The sequence below is a fragment of the Clinocottus analis genome, unplaced genomic scaffold, assembly GCF_023055335.1.
Source record: "Clinocottus analis isolate CAN_PGR_092001 unplaced genomic scaffold, fCliAna1.0.p SCAF_10, whole genome shotgun sequence".
Taxonomy (NCBI): Eukaryota; Metazoa; Chordata; class Actinopteri; order Perciformes; family Cottidae; genus Clinocottus; species Clinocottus analis.
In genome coordinates, this window is record NW_027175821.1 from 12003677 (window position 1) to 12021120 (window position 17444).

The window sequence follows — 17444 nt, forward strand, 5'->3', positions numbered from 1 at the left end:
TGGTGTTAGTGTTTAAGGCTGATGTAGTGCAAAAAACAAAAATGTAAACGTATTGTGACGATGTAGATTGTATAGAGCAGCAGCATATTCATGTTATTCAAGTCTGTAGAGCCCCCATCTCTCATCAGTGTACATGTTACCCTTTGAATTATGCAATTATGAAAACTGCTAGAGAGTCAATTCAAAATGTAACTGTGTCATGACAGTTGTTCAACCAATAAAGATAATTATCTTAAATGAATGCAACATCTCAGATTACAGCTCATTATTTATCATTTCTGATTAACTCCCTTCATGTTCATGTCACACATCATTTGAAGTAATCCCTCTTTAAATAAAATAGAGACGACAGCTTCTTCTTGGACCGTTAGAATTAGCTCTCCTACAAATGTAACATGCACGGTGGTGTGGTGCTAGACGAGCTTTCTATGTGGAGTCTGCAGTTTGCAACGCGGCTTCCTCCCACAATCCAAAGACATGCAGTTGAGGTTAATTGAAGTCTCTAAATTGCTTGTCGGCGAGGATGAGAGCGTAAATGGTTTTCTGTATGTCAGCGCTGCAATCTGGTAAACTGTTCCGGGTCTCCAATTGATGCCCGATGTCATGAGGGATCGGCTCCAGCCAACATGTTGGATGGACAGACGGACTGACATCGACGTCTCTGCCATTCGATGGCTGACTAAGTTTACTCATTCTATTAATATGACCGAGTCTCCATCAACCTCATTATTTAAAGACATCATGGATATGTGATTAATAGTTAAGTGGTAAAATAAAACTAATGGTTAATACATAAGTATGAGGTGAGAGTTTGATTGAGTTTTGTGTTTGGTTTGTCGTGAGAGCTGGGGACACAAGACTAGCTTCAACCTAACTACAGCTCTGACTCAAGCTGTCATAAATATTTATAACAACAGTTTAATCCTATTGATCCAGCCCCGTCAACCTCCCTCCTTATTGCAGTGTGCAAATAATCCCATACAACCACAAGTCTCCTCTTCAAAGTAGGACTTTTACTTTACATAAAAGAGTCTCTGCTACGCTCTTCCCCAAAATCCCTGAGGTCATTTTGGGGATAAAAGTCACTTAATTTCAATTGCTAAATTGCTGCACCATCCGTGCATATTGTGGGCTTTCTCTTTTTTTGTCATAGGTTCATATGGTTGTATGTCATTGTAATGCATCATGATAAATATGTAAAGTTGTTTTGTGAATTTGGAACATTTGGGTTGAGCTCTGCTAGTTGGGTAAAGGTGTTTGTTAAAGGAAACATTTTGCAGAAGTGTTAAGCAAAAGTGAAATTTTGAGATGGTTAACTATATCACGCCCACTCAGAATGATCTTGTGTTGCATTGGTACTTTTACTTAAAATAATGATCTGATTACTTCCTTTGCCAGTGTATTAAATCAAATCGGGAACTTTCTGGGTATATTTCAAGTTTTCCTTTTGCATATCGTACTGCCTATCTTTGCCTTATTACACAATACAAAATGGATTACTACTAAATTTGATTTACTTTATCTTTACTTATTTTCCACACTCCAACAATCTCAGGATGTTGCCACTATTGAACCTCAACCTATAGTGTATCCACTCAGTCTCTGAGGCGTCCATAGTGTCCAGCCTGTGCTGATGGGTTTCAGGTAAGTCCACCTGTCATAATAGTCCAGTAGTCCCTTGTATACTATATGTGTCTATCAGAACAAGTTTGCTGATCACACATTGGCCTGCTTTCCTATTGGTCTCTGGACTTTAATAGGATCCTAGGGAATCTGTTTGTGGGATTACGGCTCCAAACTCTCGACTTCGGCCAGTCTCTGTGTCCTCCAACCATGGGAACAGTGGTTTAGGGGGTCACCGCACAGACCCAGACCCAGAGGGACGCGATCAAAAGACAACATCACGTAAAGAGGAAGGAATCCCCTTGAAGGGGGCTACGGCATAGTGACCTATCAATTTGAAGGGAAATCATCATCTTTGGAAAAAGGATTACGTCTTATCTTCCATAATTCATTACTTAACTATTATCTGACACTTTCCATGGTTTTTCTGCACTGATTTGGATTATAAGGTATCTTTCTGGGACAATTTCAGCATCCATGTGAACACTTTTGGATTATCCTCTGAAATCTACCGTGTCCTTTACCATCTGAGGGATCTACCTGCTTATCCCCTCCACCTGGAACAACTTAGTTGAGCTCAACCAGCTAATAACTCATAACAAGCGCAAGGTCTGCAGTGACCACTGTATTTATGCAACACTGAAACATCCTCTTGTGACCTCTGTTGGCTTTGTCTCTTTTACATGCAGCTGGCCTCCTCTGGATTGAAACACATTTTTTGACCACAATTGACTGAACTTTTCCTCATCCTCCACTTCTCTTCTGTCTTTGCGTTGATCGGTGCATGGTAGTGAGTCATGGTGCTGCTGAAGATAAAGTTCACCCAGCAGCGGCGGGTGCATCTGGCCCAGGGTCTGTGGCTGCTGTCCTGGATGGCAGTGCTGTGGGGGGGCGTCATCTTTTGTCTGGGGGTTTACCTTAAGACAGAGCTGCTCCGTCGGGCCGAGGTAGAGAGATGGAAATACACTCAAATCCACACAGATGAGTACAATGTCAACTTAAAAACTTCAGTTCAAGTTTAAAAACACTGGAATGAATTAATTTAAAGTTACAGTTTATGTGCGCAGACTTTTGCCCTTTCATTGTGGTTATTTACCGACTCGGCTGTGCTCACGCTTATCGGTGACTTTTATTCAAACTTAGCTCTTCAGTTTAATCCACAAATTTAAACACGCAGTACACACAATACTAGTGTAAACATGCACACAGTGACACTCAGGCACACTCATGCATGTTAAGTTGTGAGGACATTGTGTTTTTAAAAGCTGTTATAAAAATCAACATTTGTTTCCAAAGTCATTGGGGTTCAATGTGTATTGAATTGATGTAACGTGACCACCAGGGGAAGGTCATGGCCTCCACCAGCTGTCATTGTGCTGGATTGATCACGGATTGATTTGGATAGGTTGCATCCAGTGTAATTCAGTGGGCTGCACAGGAAAGCTGCAGGCCATGAACATATGTCTTCAGATACGTATTGATCCCCAACAAGAAATTCTATAATCTCTTGGTTGTGTATCAAAGTACTTGTTAAATATATAATTTTAGACAGTTCATTTTGCACTTTACTACAAATCATTGACCAACTTGATTATTCCACAGCCAGAGGCCGATGTTATTGTCCTGAACTGACATAGGGCTAGATAGATATTACAGAATGATTATGTACAGGATTAGTTTTTTAATGAAAATCTTAAAACAACAATGGGGCAAAGGTGTTACAGTGTCAAAGGTGTCATGGTTGACAGGCTACTATTGAAAACTCTGCCAAGAATAAACTCAGTCTATAATTGACTTTTACTGCAACCAGGGCAATTAATTAAATGTCTCATCAGATCGCCAAAGTAGCCTTTGCATCAAGTATATCAGCAGCCAATTGAAGCTCTCGGCTTAATAAATGTAGGCGTAAGGTCTGTTACACCTTATCTGCCTTAATCAGGATTATTACCTGATGAAGTGTTTTGAGGAAATAACAAAGTGACCTGCAGTTGGCTGCTCTTGTGGCTAGAATTGTCTTTGACTGTGCTCTTGCTTTCTCGAGGTGATGGACAGCACGGAGATCCACGTGGTGCCCAACATCCTGATTATGGTGGGCCTGGCCTCCATTGGCACCAACTGGGTAGCCAGTCGTGTGTGTCAGGACTCCATGGACCCGACTCGCTTCCCCCGTTGGAAAGTTCCCCTGCTGGCTTGGTTTGCTGTAGCTTCAGTGCTCTGTTTGCTGCTCATTGCTGTTGTTGTGCTCAGCTACGCCATGCAGGGGAGCCTGGAGGAGTCCCTGAAGGTGGGGTCACCAGGAATGATTGTGACAGATCAAGAAGTAGAGATGTCAGTAGAAGTCTGTCCTATGACAAGATGTTGTTTTCTGATGCTCAAGCGAGACACAAAAATGAAACCTGAGCTTCTTTAAGAGAGCCAGCAAGCTGTTGAAAATGAAAGATGGGAATTAAAGTGTTAAGGGGGTTAAGTACAGAGAAAGTCATATTCTTTCTTTCAAGATCAGCAATTAATGCAGATAAGATTAAAAAAAAGAGAAAAAAAACTGTGTGCATAGATCATCAGTATAACAGAAAACATTTATCTTGTCATTGCATACTTATTCATTTATTAACCAACAATATATTGAAGGACATTTGCCCTCAAAATTAAGAGTTTTCGAATTTTTCAGGGATGTCAATGAATTAATTTACAATGTGAACGAATTGAACCAACAAACAAGAAGTCATTTAATTCATTACAATATAGTTCAAATTAGAGAGTAAAACTTCTTCCTGTGTCTAATTTATAACAGAAGACAGCTGTATCTTTGACAAACACTACAGTAAAACCATTGTTGAAAACATCAGATACCTACTTCTCTTTCTTTTTCCTCCCTCTCTCTACTGTCAGGTCGGCCTGAGAAATGGCATCCGGTTCTACAAGGACACGGACGTGCCGGGCCGTTGTTTTCAGAAAGAAACCATTGATCGTCTGCAGATGGAGTTTCGCTGTTGTGGAAACAACAACTTCAAGGATTGGTTTGAAGTTCAGTGGGTCAGCAACAGATACTTGGACTTCACCTCCAAGGACGTCAAGGAGTGAGTGAATCATGATACAGAGGAAATAATGTTTTGAAATGCAGGGTGGTGAGAGGATGAAAGAGAAGAACCTGGAGTGTTGAGAGGTTTACAGGAAAGATAAGAGAAATCTAGATAAATGACCGATAACTAGACTTCACGTCCAAAAAGGTCAAACACTTATGTGGAGGAGATGGAGGGAGAAAAAGAATAATTTATAAGTTGAGAAAGAGTGTCGTAAAAATAGATCTGGCCTTTACTTTTGAAGAGAATGACAGAAATGAATGGAAAGGTTGGCAATGAAGCAAGCAAAGAAAGGTTGGTTAAAGAAAAAATGAGTGAAAAGGAATGAGAGAAGAGAAAGATTATGACGTGGCGACACTCGAAGAGAGGAGCTGCTCCTTTCTCACTCATGTTATATGTGTATTAAGTGTGAAGTCAGGCCTTTAACTTCAACTCTCTCCTCTTGCTCTTCCAATCTGTTTGGATCTTCAGTCGTATCCGGAGTAACGTGGACAACCGTTACCTGTTGGATGGCGTTCCTTTCAGCTGCTGTAACCCCACCTCGCCTCGGCCCTGCCTGCGGTACCACCTGACAGATAACAACGCCCACTTCAACTATGACTACCAATCAGAGGAACTCAACCTGTACAGCCGCGGTTGTAGGCAGGCGCTGACCGACTACTACATGGAGCTGATGAACTCAACCGGTCCTGGAGTGTTGTCAGTCATCTTTATACAGGTGGGGTACATGACGGCATGTACAGACACACACAGTTACTCTTTCCTTTGTAGTAAAGTCACAGAGCGGCCATTTAACTGTCACAGAGAGGCACAGAGTTACAGACACACACACAAACACACACACACACACACACACACACACACACACACACACACGCAAACACAGAAATGTTTGAATAATATTCGTCTTCTGACGCACTGACTGCAATGAAAAGCACCTGAAGGATAACCTCACTGATACATTGATTTCAGTCAGTGTGTACTTTCATTCTTTTTCCAAATAACAATATTGACAGCACACTGTCAAACAAGGCCTAAGGCTGGAACAGGACACTCATACACAAGTTTGACAGCGCATCATTACACACCGCCTACAGTTCAACAAACAATCCAAACTTTTAAATGCAGAGGCTCAGCATGGGGTTTCTTCTCGTCGTCCATGATGGCAATAGACGCCATGAGTTAATGAGGCCTCAAGCTGAGTTGTGGTTAATGTCTGATTTTTAAGCTATAGATATGGCCTGAAGACCAAACAAAAGAGGGAAGAGGGTGCATGAGATATAAGTGAAGCTATTTGTGTTGTTATGCACTAGATTTGAGTTGTTTTGCTTCAGGTGGACTGAAGCAAGGTTTACTCTATACATTTGGGGTTGTGAACCCATGTTGTGTAAGGGGCAGTACAAAAATGATTGGAGTGAGGTATTGGACCATTTTTTAGAAAAATAAAACAGCAGACTTTAAGATAGTTTACGCAAGATAAACCTTAATGTTTAACTGTAATATGTTGATTGAATAATAATGTTACCACAACAGTCCATATTTCATAATTCCATTCAAGTCCATTTGTTTTTTAATAATGACTCAAACTGATTTTACTGATTCTCTCAAACCTGCAGCAAAACATAATCATTGATATGATTATGTTGATTCTTTCATGGTCAAATAGCATCAGCATCCCTACTGATTTGAATACAATATTTTGTGTTTCAAATGGCTCAAACTGATTATAATCTGACACTACACCAAAAGGGATGCAGTTTTGACATCATTTTATTTCTTCTTTCTGTCCAGCTGTCGGTGCTTGTGAGCTTGCGGTACCTTCAGACGGCTGTGGAAACAGCAATGGTTCTGGAGGACCCAGAGGGCGACAGCGAGGGTTATCTCCTGGAGAAGGGTGTGAAAGAAACCATTGAGGACCTCAAAATCAATGCCCTCACCTTGCTAAAGTTTGGGCAGGTTGACCCCAATGCTGCCGAGGGATCCTCTGAGGGTGCAGACACTGAGAAAGAGGAGACTAGTCCTGCCAGTTAGAGGGGAACAAATGTTGAGCTGAGGGGGAAAGGAAGGTTTCTTGGTTGTGTGAATTGGTAGGTGGCGGGTAAAACACCTTTGCAGCAACTGTCTCGCACATGGCCAAACCAAGGCAATAAATAGGAAATCTCATCAGGCCATGCACAGATACCAAAACATCTCCTCTGTGAAGGACCTCATGAATGTGTAGCCATCAGAGAATCTGGCAAAGAGATTTGTAGTACTTTTTACTGTAACTAGAGAATGCGTTCAGTTTAAAGGGGTGTAGCATTCACACACAGACACATATTTAACACGTTTGGACATTTGGCTCAAAGCTGGAAAAGCTATCACATGATGCTGAAGTTCATCCCATGCAAATTGTATTATTTCACAGCTGTAGCGTTTGGACTAAACTGCAATGAAATGCTTAAGAACCTGTTAAAATTGCACATGTATTATATATTAAAGTTAGAAGTTTTTAACTGCTTTGTAGTGTTGGCCTCCGTTTGTACTGTGGGTTATCTGAGTTCAGCTAGGAGAGTTGGATTAAGTGTGTGTGTGTGTGTGTGTGTGTGTGTGTGTGTGTGTGTGTGTGTGTGTGTGTGTGTGTGTGTGTGTGCGTGTGTGTGTGTGTGTGTGTGCGTGTGTGTGTGTGTGTGGATGAGAGTGGTGCCCTATATGAAGCTGTCATCTTGTCTATTCTGGCAGCTCGGAAACAATCTGATAATCCTGATGTGTTAATCCCAGAACTGCTGCACAAGCAGTTACAGCACATATGCCGTCATGCAGGGACAGACAAAGCAAACGGGTACAACATGTTGGAAGTTATTTAATGAAGCAAAACATTTTTCAAATGCTTTTTATTTGCAAAGAATATAGCATTGTGATATGTCCTAGCTACCCTGTGCTCATTCTTCTTAAATAAAACTCTATCACAGAATAAGGTCAGTGAATGTTTTATTTCAGCAGATAAACATGCTTTCAGTGGTTGCAGAAATACATGATTTTTAATGAGAAAACAGAGATTGAAAATAGGGTTTTACGCTTAGTCATGTCCTTCAAAACCATCAACAATTTAATTATTTATATTACAGTAGCACAATGGGAAGCAGAAGGATACATATGTTAGTTTTCTTGTATAATAAATACAACAAGAATACAACAAGTGAACAACCCATATAATTAATGAAAAAGAAAAAAAGAATGAATTGCATTAAAAAAAAGACACAAAAAGAAATGACTATATTTACAATTTTTCATAGTCACTACAAAGTACTACAAATGAATATTCCTAGTAATTAAGTGAAAGGTGACACCTGTGGACTATTCGTGTACAACCAAAGGATTCACACCTCGCATACCATCAAATGTAAATATTGGCATCAGGTTAGATATTGAGCAAGAATTATGTGCATATGAGAAATCCACGTCACAGCTCGAACTACATCATTTTTTTTAAAATAATGTACATTGCAAAGGAAGTGCAGCACCCAAATTAAACACACGCTGCTTGGTTACACTTCCCCTTCGGTGATTTTGTGATAGAAATAATGATGTAATGCATCGCTTGTAAAATGGGCAATGAGGATCCTCCATGTTAAACCACCAAAGGTCGCTGTTGCACAGTGCTTGAATCTGGCTCGACGATCAGCGCGACAACTTCAAGGTAATAACTCCAGTCTTAACCGTTGTCATTTTCTCCGGAGAACCATCAAGTTATTGACCAGAAATAAGAGAAGCAAACATTGTCTGCTGTTTGCGGACATATGAGATTCATAAAAAATGTGTCCAGTAGGCGTGCTGTCATATTGTTTAAATGCACAACAAAAAAGAGGCCCAAATCCAGCATCCAAATCCAGATTATTTGGATCTGCACCTTTTTTCTTCTTCTGATTTATATATACTGGTCGTCAGACAGCTTAGTCAAACACCGACGTGTAGGTTAGTCAATGTGTGGAGGGCGTGTGAAGACGTCGGCTCAACAAAAAAAAAAACCCGCAACATGTGCCTTTTCAAAATTCCGGTGTGGTTTTGCAATGAAACTAACAGTCACACAGTCAGAGAGGAAGAGGCAGCGGTGAGGGGAGGGGAAGGGCCGCAGACATGTCAAACTACTTCACTTGACGAACGATGGATTCTCTGTATTTGATTCATTTCTTACACACATCGTGTTGATATTTTTTTAATTAGCTTTCTTTTGTAAGTGTTACTCAGCCCTCGTAACACGATGGACTCTAACATTATGAAGATAATAGAAGAGTTCATGGAAAGTGCGCTGGCGCAATGGGTACGTCATTTATCATTTATCACTTCCAGTTTGAGAAAAGGTCATCATTTCTAGAGGCAGAGAGGAAAATTTAATTTTTTTTAAAAAAAGGCTGCTTGTTTGGAAATTGTGTAGAAATCCTCATTGGACAATGACCGGTGCTGCAGTAAAACATTATTTCCAGTCACAAATATTTATGACATTGTATCTTTTAGAGCAGCCTGCGTTCAAGTTCTATTCAACAAAATAAATATAAAAGAAAGAGTGGAATAAACAGCAACACATAGCATATAAATATATTGCTTTCTGGGTGTTGTGTACAGAAAAACAAGCACCTCTACTTCTCCTTTTGGCAGCTTCCCTTGCCTCTTGTTAACCAACTGTTGTTTTCCTCTAAAGTCATACTTCCGTGTCCTTGAGCTGTTTCTGGTTTGCTAACAAGTTATTATGTGTACTCAAGAACATATAGTCTCACTAACTTGAGGAGTTGTTGCACTTGAAACAAACTAAATTTCCAGCTGGGTTTTCCACATCTGCCCGAGGGAATATTTCGCCCATTCTGGTCAATGGACAGTACTCTCTTTATTATTGGGATCATAGGTCGTGTGCAACAGGATTCCTGTAGCTGGGAGAGATTTAATATTTTCTCAAGGGCACTTCAGCAGTGCGGCCATTCACTGACATGAGACGTCGAAGGACACCCGCTGCCTCCCTGTTTACTCTGTCACACCCTGTCACACAGGGTCTCTGGCTGTACTGCTTCACCTTATCAGCTGAACCAACTCAAGCTTGTTACTCTGTTTACCAACAGTGCAGTTTTTAGAAGGTGCAGGTGGGAATAAACCTCATTATATTGCAGTTTGCATTGGCACAGCTCTTCTTAGCAGAGAGAGAGAGGTAGAGAGAGCCCTTGGCTGCTGTCCTGCTTGGCTGCCTTTCACTGTGAAGTGCTTCCCAGTATGAGAGCACAGATCCCACCTGTCCAGACAGGTGCACCAACTCAAGTGGCTTCCTGTGTGAAAATGTTTGCACCTCTCTCTCTCTCTCTCTCTCTCTCTCTCTCTCTCTCTCTCTCTCTCTCTCTCTCTCTCTCGCTCTCTTTCCCAGTACCTTCTTTCTGCTACTGTCTCTGTCCTCCTTGTCTTTGTCGACTTATACATATGTGTATATATTTATATATATATATATATATATATATATATATATATATATATATATATATATATATATATATATACACACACACATACACACACCAAACACACACATAGACACACACACACACACACACACACACACACACACGCGCGCGCACACCCACAACATAATTCCTCCCTGTCTCTTGCAGGTTCAGCTGTTTGAGAAGATGGTGGAGAGGGAGGACGGTGTACCGCTCTACAGCCAGTACATGGAAGTAAACTCAATTCCCCAAAGTGCCCGGGATCGTTACGTGAGGCTGACCAATGGGATATTCCTCAATGAGATCATGAGAATCATGTAAGATTGAGCAATATTTGTTTGCTTCATTGCCTTGCAGCCATAATATAGAACACATGACAAGAGAAAACAAGAAGCAAGTCGATGAACATGTAACAACATTTCCCAGTCAATCTAAATGCTAAGTTTCAGCCATTTTGGGTAAAGTAGAAGAAAAAAAATATTGTGTAACCTTGCAGTTCGTTGCCAAAATTGGCCTTGGCTTTATTGATGAGAAATAGCCTGCTTGTGAGTGAAGAACCATTTAAAAGCAAAAATAATTAAGTACGACTATTTTTTAGATAGGGATGTTAAAACATGTCAGCAGCTGTTGGTTGACTGCCATGACATTTAGTACAAACTTTGACATTCCCCAGAGGATGAATCTTGACCGTAAGCTCCATCATTAACGATTGTTAGCGTGTAGCTCCGTACAGCCTCTCAGAGCTGCTAACAGCTGTGGATTCTTAGTTCTTTACTTGGACATGGTTTGTGTACCAGGCTTCACCTTCTCTTTGGTAACCTCACATTGGGTCAAAAAATAAATACATGTAAACATATCATGAAATAAGGTTCTGCACCCTGTTAGTCCTCTCCCCTGGATTTCTTATTTTTAGCACAATGCAAACTTTTATATGAGACAAGATGTGAGTCAGTATTTGCCAAACAGCTGATTATTTTTGTCCTGACCTGAGCCACGCATTTCAACAAATAATTGCACATGGATTTCCACAGTCTGCATCTCAGGCTCATTAAAATTGTATTCACCCTACCTAAATGCACCGTTGCCTGAGAATATGGCGCTGGGTTGTTTGTTCAAGCTGCTGTAATACATCGTTGTATCTTCTCTGTGTTTGTCGCAGAGACCCCAACCCCAAGGTGGAGCGGCTGTACGACAGCGAGAGAGATGATCACATGCAGAGAGTCCAGAACTTTTCTATTTTAAATCGACACATCAGAGCTTTCTACCAGGTACGGCAGAGTCACGGGGAAGAGGAGGGGGAGATCTATGTAAGAGATTATCAGGAGCAAAACTGGACTGATGCTTGGAAAATCAACAGAAAGAGAAAAAATGAGAAACATTTTTTTTCTCAGAATGTATTGAATGTAAACAGAGCTAAAGGAAAATTGTATATCAGACTTTCATTCATCACGTAGACAGAAACACGATTGTCTGGTGGATTTCTAGGCGCAGATCACCTGTCTGTGTTGTGTTTACAGCTCGTTGTGCTGACATCAAGTGGCCAATAAATCAACTAGAAAGGTGCACTCAGAAGAGTGTAGATCTCCGCCAGGTGTGTCTGCAACGACCGCTGCAATATTGTGTGATTGAATGAGTGCAACACACATTTGGCTAACCCCGAAACACATTGTTCATGTCGTTAGCTGTTGGCCTAACACACTGTAAGGGCCTTTCTGTGGGTGCAGAGAAAAAGTCAGTAAGAAGTTAGAAAAAGTTAGAAACCTTTGTCGGTATTTATTTTACATTTCTTTTTTAATTGAACTTGTTAAACACACTTACAGAACATCGATATTACTCTTGTGTCTGTCTGTTCAAGTTCTGAAGCAGCTAAGCACGTAGATTGGATACAGGGAAAAACAGAACATAATTAACATGTCATATATGTTTTGTTTTATCCATATAAAGAAGTGTAAAAGTGACTCCTCTGCGTCTCAGACTTGAAAGACTGTGTGAGTAAAACATCAACAAGGCTTAATTGGATATTTTTATACGCTGTCAAACTATGGCATTAATATCTCAGCAGTAAGGCAATACTGCGGCTGAGACACACACTACACATGGAGAGCTCTGAGATGTTTTTTGAATAGCTTTGTTGACTTTCCAGCAAAAAGAAGAAGAAAAGAAAGCATACACAAAAGACACTGTTGTAATGCTTTTTTGTAAGGTGGACTGAAATGACCCTCAGCCCATTAGAAATAAAAAAGTCTTGTGAAAAAAAGTTTAAATACTCTTCTAAAACATAGCTCAGGTCCACACCAAATGCTGAGGGAGAGAGGGTGAAGGAGGAGGGCTGGTTAAGCAGTTATCTAGCTGTAAGGTGGTACAAACAAGAGGCCATAATGAAGCCTAGCTATCAGTCTCAACACACAACATTTTGCTCAAGGATATTGTAAATTTGGAGTCCATGCAGAGGGCGACGCATCATTTTCACAAAAGAGAAAGAGCTAAAATACAGAACATTTCCATCCTCAGTAGACGTGTCACTGCTTAATTTTGGGCAAATGGGGAGAGAAAAAGCAAAGGAGTGGGAAGCTGAATATTTCAGGTGCAGTCGTGGTTAGGGGCTTAAGGAAAGAAAGTGAATCAAAACCAAATAGCAGTATTGTGTATTTCATAATGTGCATTGTAGGCGCCTGTAGCCATGGAGGAAATGACACAATTCTTTCCATGGAGGATGATTCAGAGGCCTCTGTTCTCAGCAAAAGAAAACCTCCCCAAGCACGAGTCAGGTGGACTGAACATGCGCTGCTAGCTTGTCACACAAGTCTACAAGGTTTCACTTCCTAATTTTCAGTGAATCACTAATGTCCCTTGAAAGCTCAGAGCAGCCCAAGACGGCAGCTTTAATTGGGAAGCGCATATCAGTCGGCGTTTGACTACAATTTCACCTGGTGCTCTCAGAATCGGCTCCACGGTCTCTGGACGTTAAGTTCCACATTAGTCATGGTTTTACTTCTTGCTGCCTTTTTTTAAACGTCTTTTTGCTTCATACGTGTTTAAGTGTGTTTGTGGTTGTGTGTATTTGTGTAGAGAGAGATACAATGATACATGTGTGGTGGTTGTAAGCCACAGCAGTAGTCTGCAGCCTGATAGGACCTCATTTTCTCAGTTGTGACCTCATCTTCTCTAATATAATAAATGATAATACAAGTAGTGAGCTATTGTGTAGATAAAACAGGCATCTGTCATTTAAAAAAGTTATTATTCTACTCTGATCTCTTTGTTCTATTCTATCTATCATTTTTGTATCCTGTTCTGTTCTATTGTATTCGGCTCTGTTGTTTGTCAGCTTCTCTTCGGACGCAATTTCATTCTATTGGTGGTATTCTATTTCAGTTTGTTTGTTGTATTCTATTCTAATGGTTCTATTCTATACCATCCTGTTTGGTTAATTCCATTCTTTTTAATTCTATTCTTTACTGCTCTGTCTGTCCTATTATATTCTATTAAGTTATATTATGAATATTCTCTTATATTTCATACTGTTTTTCTATTATATTCTGTTTGTTATATTCTATTCTTTTACAGTAGGTTGTATTCGATTTGTTAAATTTGGGTATATTATGTTTTGTTCTATGCTAATTCTTTTAAATTCTTAAACTGTTTGTTCGTTGCCATTCTTTTCTGTTCTATTTGTTCAACTCTATCCTAATCTATTATTTTCTATTCTATTCATATCTGAACCTCTTCTATTATTTGTTGTTGTTCTAATATATTTGTATTCAATCCCATTCTGTTTGTTTTAAAAAATTGTTGTGCTGTTACTATTTTCATATTCTGTGTGTTCTGAAACACGGTATTCTATTGCATTGTATTGTCTTCCAATCCGTGTCTCTATATGGAGACACTTAGTATGCATCTATGTGTTAATGGGAATCTAAATGTTAATTTCTCTTGCCTTCTAATTTATTGAGCCTCTACATTTAAAGATCTCTGTCCTCAGAAAACCGAATAATTCTAAGGCTACTGAACATCCAATAAATTATTTTTGAATTAACATAAAAATGTAGAGATGAAATCTGGTTTGCACATGTGAATAAAGGAAAAGAAAAGATAAAGGAAAACAAAAACAGCCAACGGAAGCACTAAAAATCCAAACCAACACCAATCCAAACAACATAAAGTTGAATTATTGATAGAAAAATGGAATTTGGAAGATCATGTTGCAGATGGATTTTAATTCTCTTTAGCACAGCAGCCAGCCGCTTGATGACAAATGTTTTTCCAAATTCAGGACTACTTTATACAACAGTATATTATTTTCTGAGACAGACTCACTGAGGGATAAAGGCTAATTCTCTATTTATTACTATGATGCCACAGGAAAAATGAATTAACCTTGAGAGAAACTTTGCCTGGAAATTATAGACAGATAACAACAACAAGTGCATATTGTTTATCTCTGCAGGTCTCATAACTGCACCAAATGATGATGTATAAAATATAGTGCAGGACAGGTTTGAGCAAACACCAAAGTATGTCGGCTGTGTGATGTAAGGACGTTAGCATGCCAATAACAGCAACAAATAGCTTACATTATCATTTCTATTCTGGTTAATCTCTTGCAGAAGTCTGTTTGGCATTATGAACCATGAGCAATGACCACCACAGAGCTGCAGTGGATAATGTCCTACATGCCCTGAAGGAGCACAAACCTCCGCTTGGCTGCTCATGTCTTCTAATGCCAAACTCACACATGATAGAGTTGCAGAAGAAAGTGCCTGCCTCTTGCTACATTGACTTTCTCACTGTATACAGTTTATAAATTACAAAAAGAGAGAGTTGCAATTGTGACTTCCTTCTGGTGATTTCACTTCGATGGATCACAGGAGGATGTAAACAGGCTTTCAGAGCAGTTGGGAGAGGAGCTAGCCAAAATCAGACTGTGGCTCTTTGACAGAAACATTTTTAATTAACAGAAAATTTGCTTGAGGATCTAGTAAGTAAAGTAATAAAGTATCAGTCAGATGACTTTGCTTAAATTCTTTGAGCAAAGTCATCTGTCTGATTGCACGAGATGGTTATGTAGGAGGAGGAGCAACGCAAAGCAGGTCCACATGACAAATACTTGTATTGGATGCCAGAAAAGCCAGGTTTCTGGAACCGGGAATGTTAGTGGCGTCTGCCATTCAGCTTGAATAATCGTAATTTAGAATTTGCCAGGAGATTTGTCCAAGATCTTGAAGCAGGAAATACAACTTGCTAAAACAAGCTGATCACAGTGTTGGTGGTAAATGCTTTCTAGCATAGAGCCATAGAAACATCCAGATTCAAGAGCTTATTTTGATACTTAATTTGACAGGATTTTATGATGTATTGGCTTTGGTCAATTGTATTTTTCATTCAAAAAAAATGTATTCAGAAACAAACTTAGCTTTTTGTCTTAAGCACAAACCCTCTGGTGAGACGATACAGTGTCTGAGTGACTAGAACCAACAATGTCAGGTCTTTACTTGACAGTTAAAAGCCACTTTTTTCACAGTATAGTGTGCATGCCTACCATCAGTGTTACATAAAACCAGTACATAACAAACAAACATAATAATTGTCCCAACATAGAAATATTATAAATATAAGTCATTTAGAGGACTTTAAAAATACTTTTCCCCGAAGGCATGAAAACATCCTTCTGTACTACAGAAAACATACAATCTTTATTTATAAAATCCATTGAAAGCTCTCACTTTCTGTTTGGCGGTTTGGACCCAGGTAGTATGGGATCTCATGTACAAAATGTTTGGTTGATTGAAGTTGCATGTAAGTCATAAATTAATTTGAATTAATTTAATTTAATTTGTTTCTATCTTTAACAATCTATATTGACTCCTGATAAAGTAACACTTCTCATGTTGAGTTACAAAACACTACAAACTCCAAACTTGGATGTGTGGCGCTCGAGGTCCACAGAAGAGTGAGTGCTCTTGTGGAGCTGGTCTAACCCTGGCCAGGTTTAAATTATATAATTAGTGTCATCAACTCCTTGACGCCACGATGCTCTATCTTTTCTTTAATACATTCAATTATTACATAAATGTGGCTTGGACATTTGAAAGTTTTACAACAACCTCTGTGACAGACAAATTTACTAAATTGTGTCACGCTGTTGGCATTTCTCTTCTGCAATAGCTATCAGCTAACAATATTGATACATATGTGACCAGCTAAGATCATCCAGTAATAAAAGACATAATGTAGCGGTCAGGCTCTAGTAAATCATTTGTTAGTTGCGGTAATCGTTGGTTTGTTGCTGGTAATGGGTTCTGTTTGCGCTCTGTACATTGCTAATGTGCTGTGTCGGCATTGCTGTCACATTACCCATATCATGCATATTCTATAACCACAAGGGGGACAATAAAATCAGGAATTATGTTACAAGAGTGTTATTTAATCGTCATATCTTCTACGTCTAAAGAATACTGAGAATGAGCTCGACAGAAAATATCAAATCTAATATGAAGACTCCTTGATCTGGAAGGACAAACAAAAAGTAAGTCTCATCAGATATCAGCTCTTTGTTTACACCACAAACTAAAGCAGGCTGGTGGAAAATCTTTCTGTTGTTGTTTATCTAGGCTCACTGGGGGCAGGCAGACAGACAGACTTACGTTTTTTTTTTTTTTTTTAAACTCTTCACGCTTCTTCTGCTCATCAGGAGGACCTGCAGCAGTTGATATTGATGCCTCTCCCAAATGTTGCCATTCTGGGGCAGGACCCCATAACAGGTACAAGATAACCACACAATCCTATCAGTGACATTTCTTTCAGCAGAAAGAAAGTAATTATACTTTATATACGAGACCATATCTGTGCTATCCGCGAGACACATTAAGGCGTTATTGGAGGATGTGTTGGGGGAGGGTGGAGATGATGATGATGATGATGATGATGATGATGATGATGATGCCGATGACAGTTATTTCTGTGTCCTCAGAGGCGGCAGTGGAAGAGCTCAGGCGACTGCTTCTGCTCCTACTCGGATGTGCTGTGCAGGTGATCACACACTCACATGACCATCACACTTTTTGAAGGTTGATAATGACACTCATATTGTGCTACTGAACCTGGACGGACCAGTTTTTTTGGTCTTATTTTACTTTGCAGAGTAAAATAATTATTGGATAGATTATCCTATGTCCCCAAAAAATAAATCCCATAACTAAGGCGATCTAATTTTTTTCTCTTCAATTCAAGACATGGTACATTTTATAACGATTATATTAATATTATAAGAGCTGCTGATTTC

General features: G+C 39.6%; 2 protein-coding genes across 2 annotated transcripts in view; both read left to right on the plus strand.

Moving 5' to 3' along the window:
- Positions 1-2420: 2420 nt before the first annotated feature.
- Positions 2421-6734, plus strand: rom1b (retinal outer segment membrane protein 1b). Its single transcript, XM_068593345.1, has 5 exons — positions 2421-2570; positions 3665-3907; positions 4513-4700; positions 5175-5421; positions 6495-6734. Exons 1-5 carry the CDS (start codon positions 2421-2423, stop codon positions 6732-6734), a joined length of 1068 nt encoding a protein of 355 aa, XP_068449446.1.
- Positions 6735-8889: 2155 nt separating this feature from the next.
- Positions 8890-17444, plus strand: part of ccdc88b (coiled-coil domain containing 88B) — a 36022-nt gene continuing 27467 nt past the window's right edge. Inside the window, exons 1-5 of the mRNA XM_068586143.1 lie at positions 8890-9003; positions 10331-10479; positions 11322-11430; positions 16854-16923; positions 17133-17191. Coding sequence (XP_068442244.1) covers positions 8944-9003; positions 10331-10479; positions 11322-11430; positions 16854-16923; positions 17133-17191 — 447 coding nt within the window. The 5' untranslated portion in view covers positions 8890-8943. The remainder of the gene's footprint in view (positions 9004-10330; positions 10480-11321; positions 11431-16853; positions 16924-17132; positions 17192-17444) is intronic.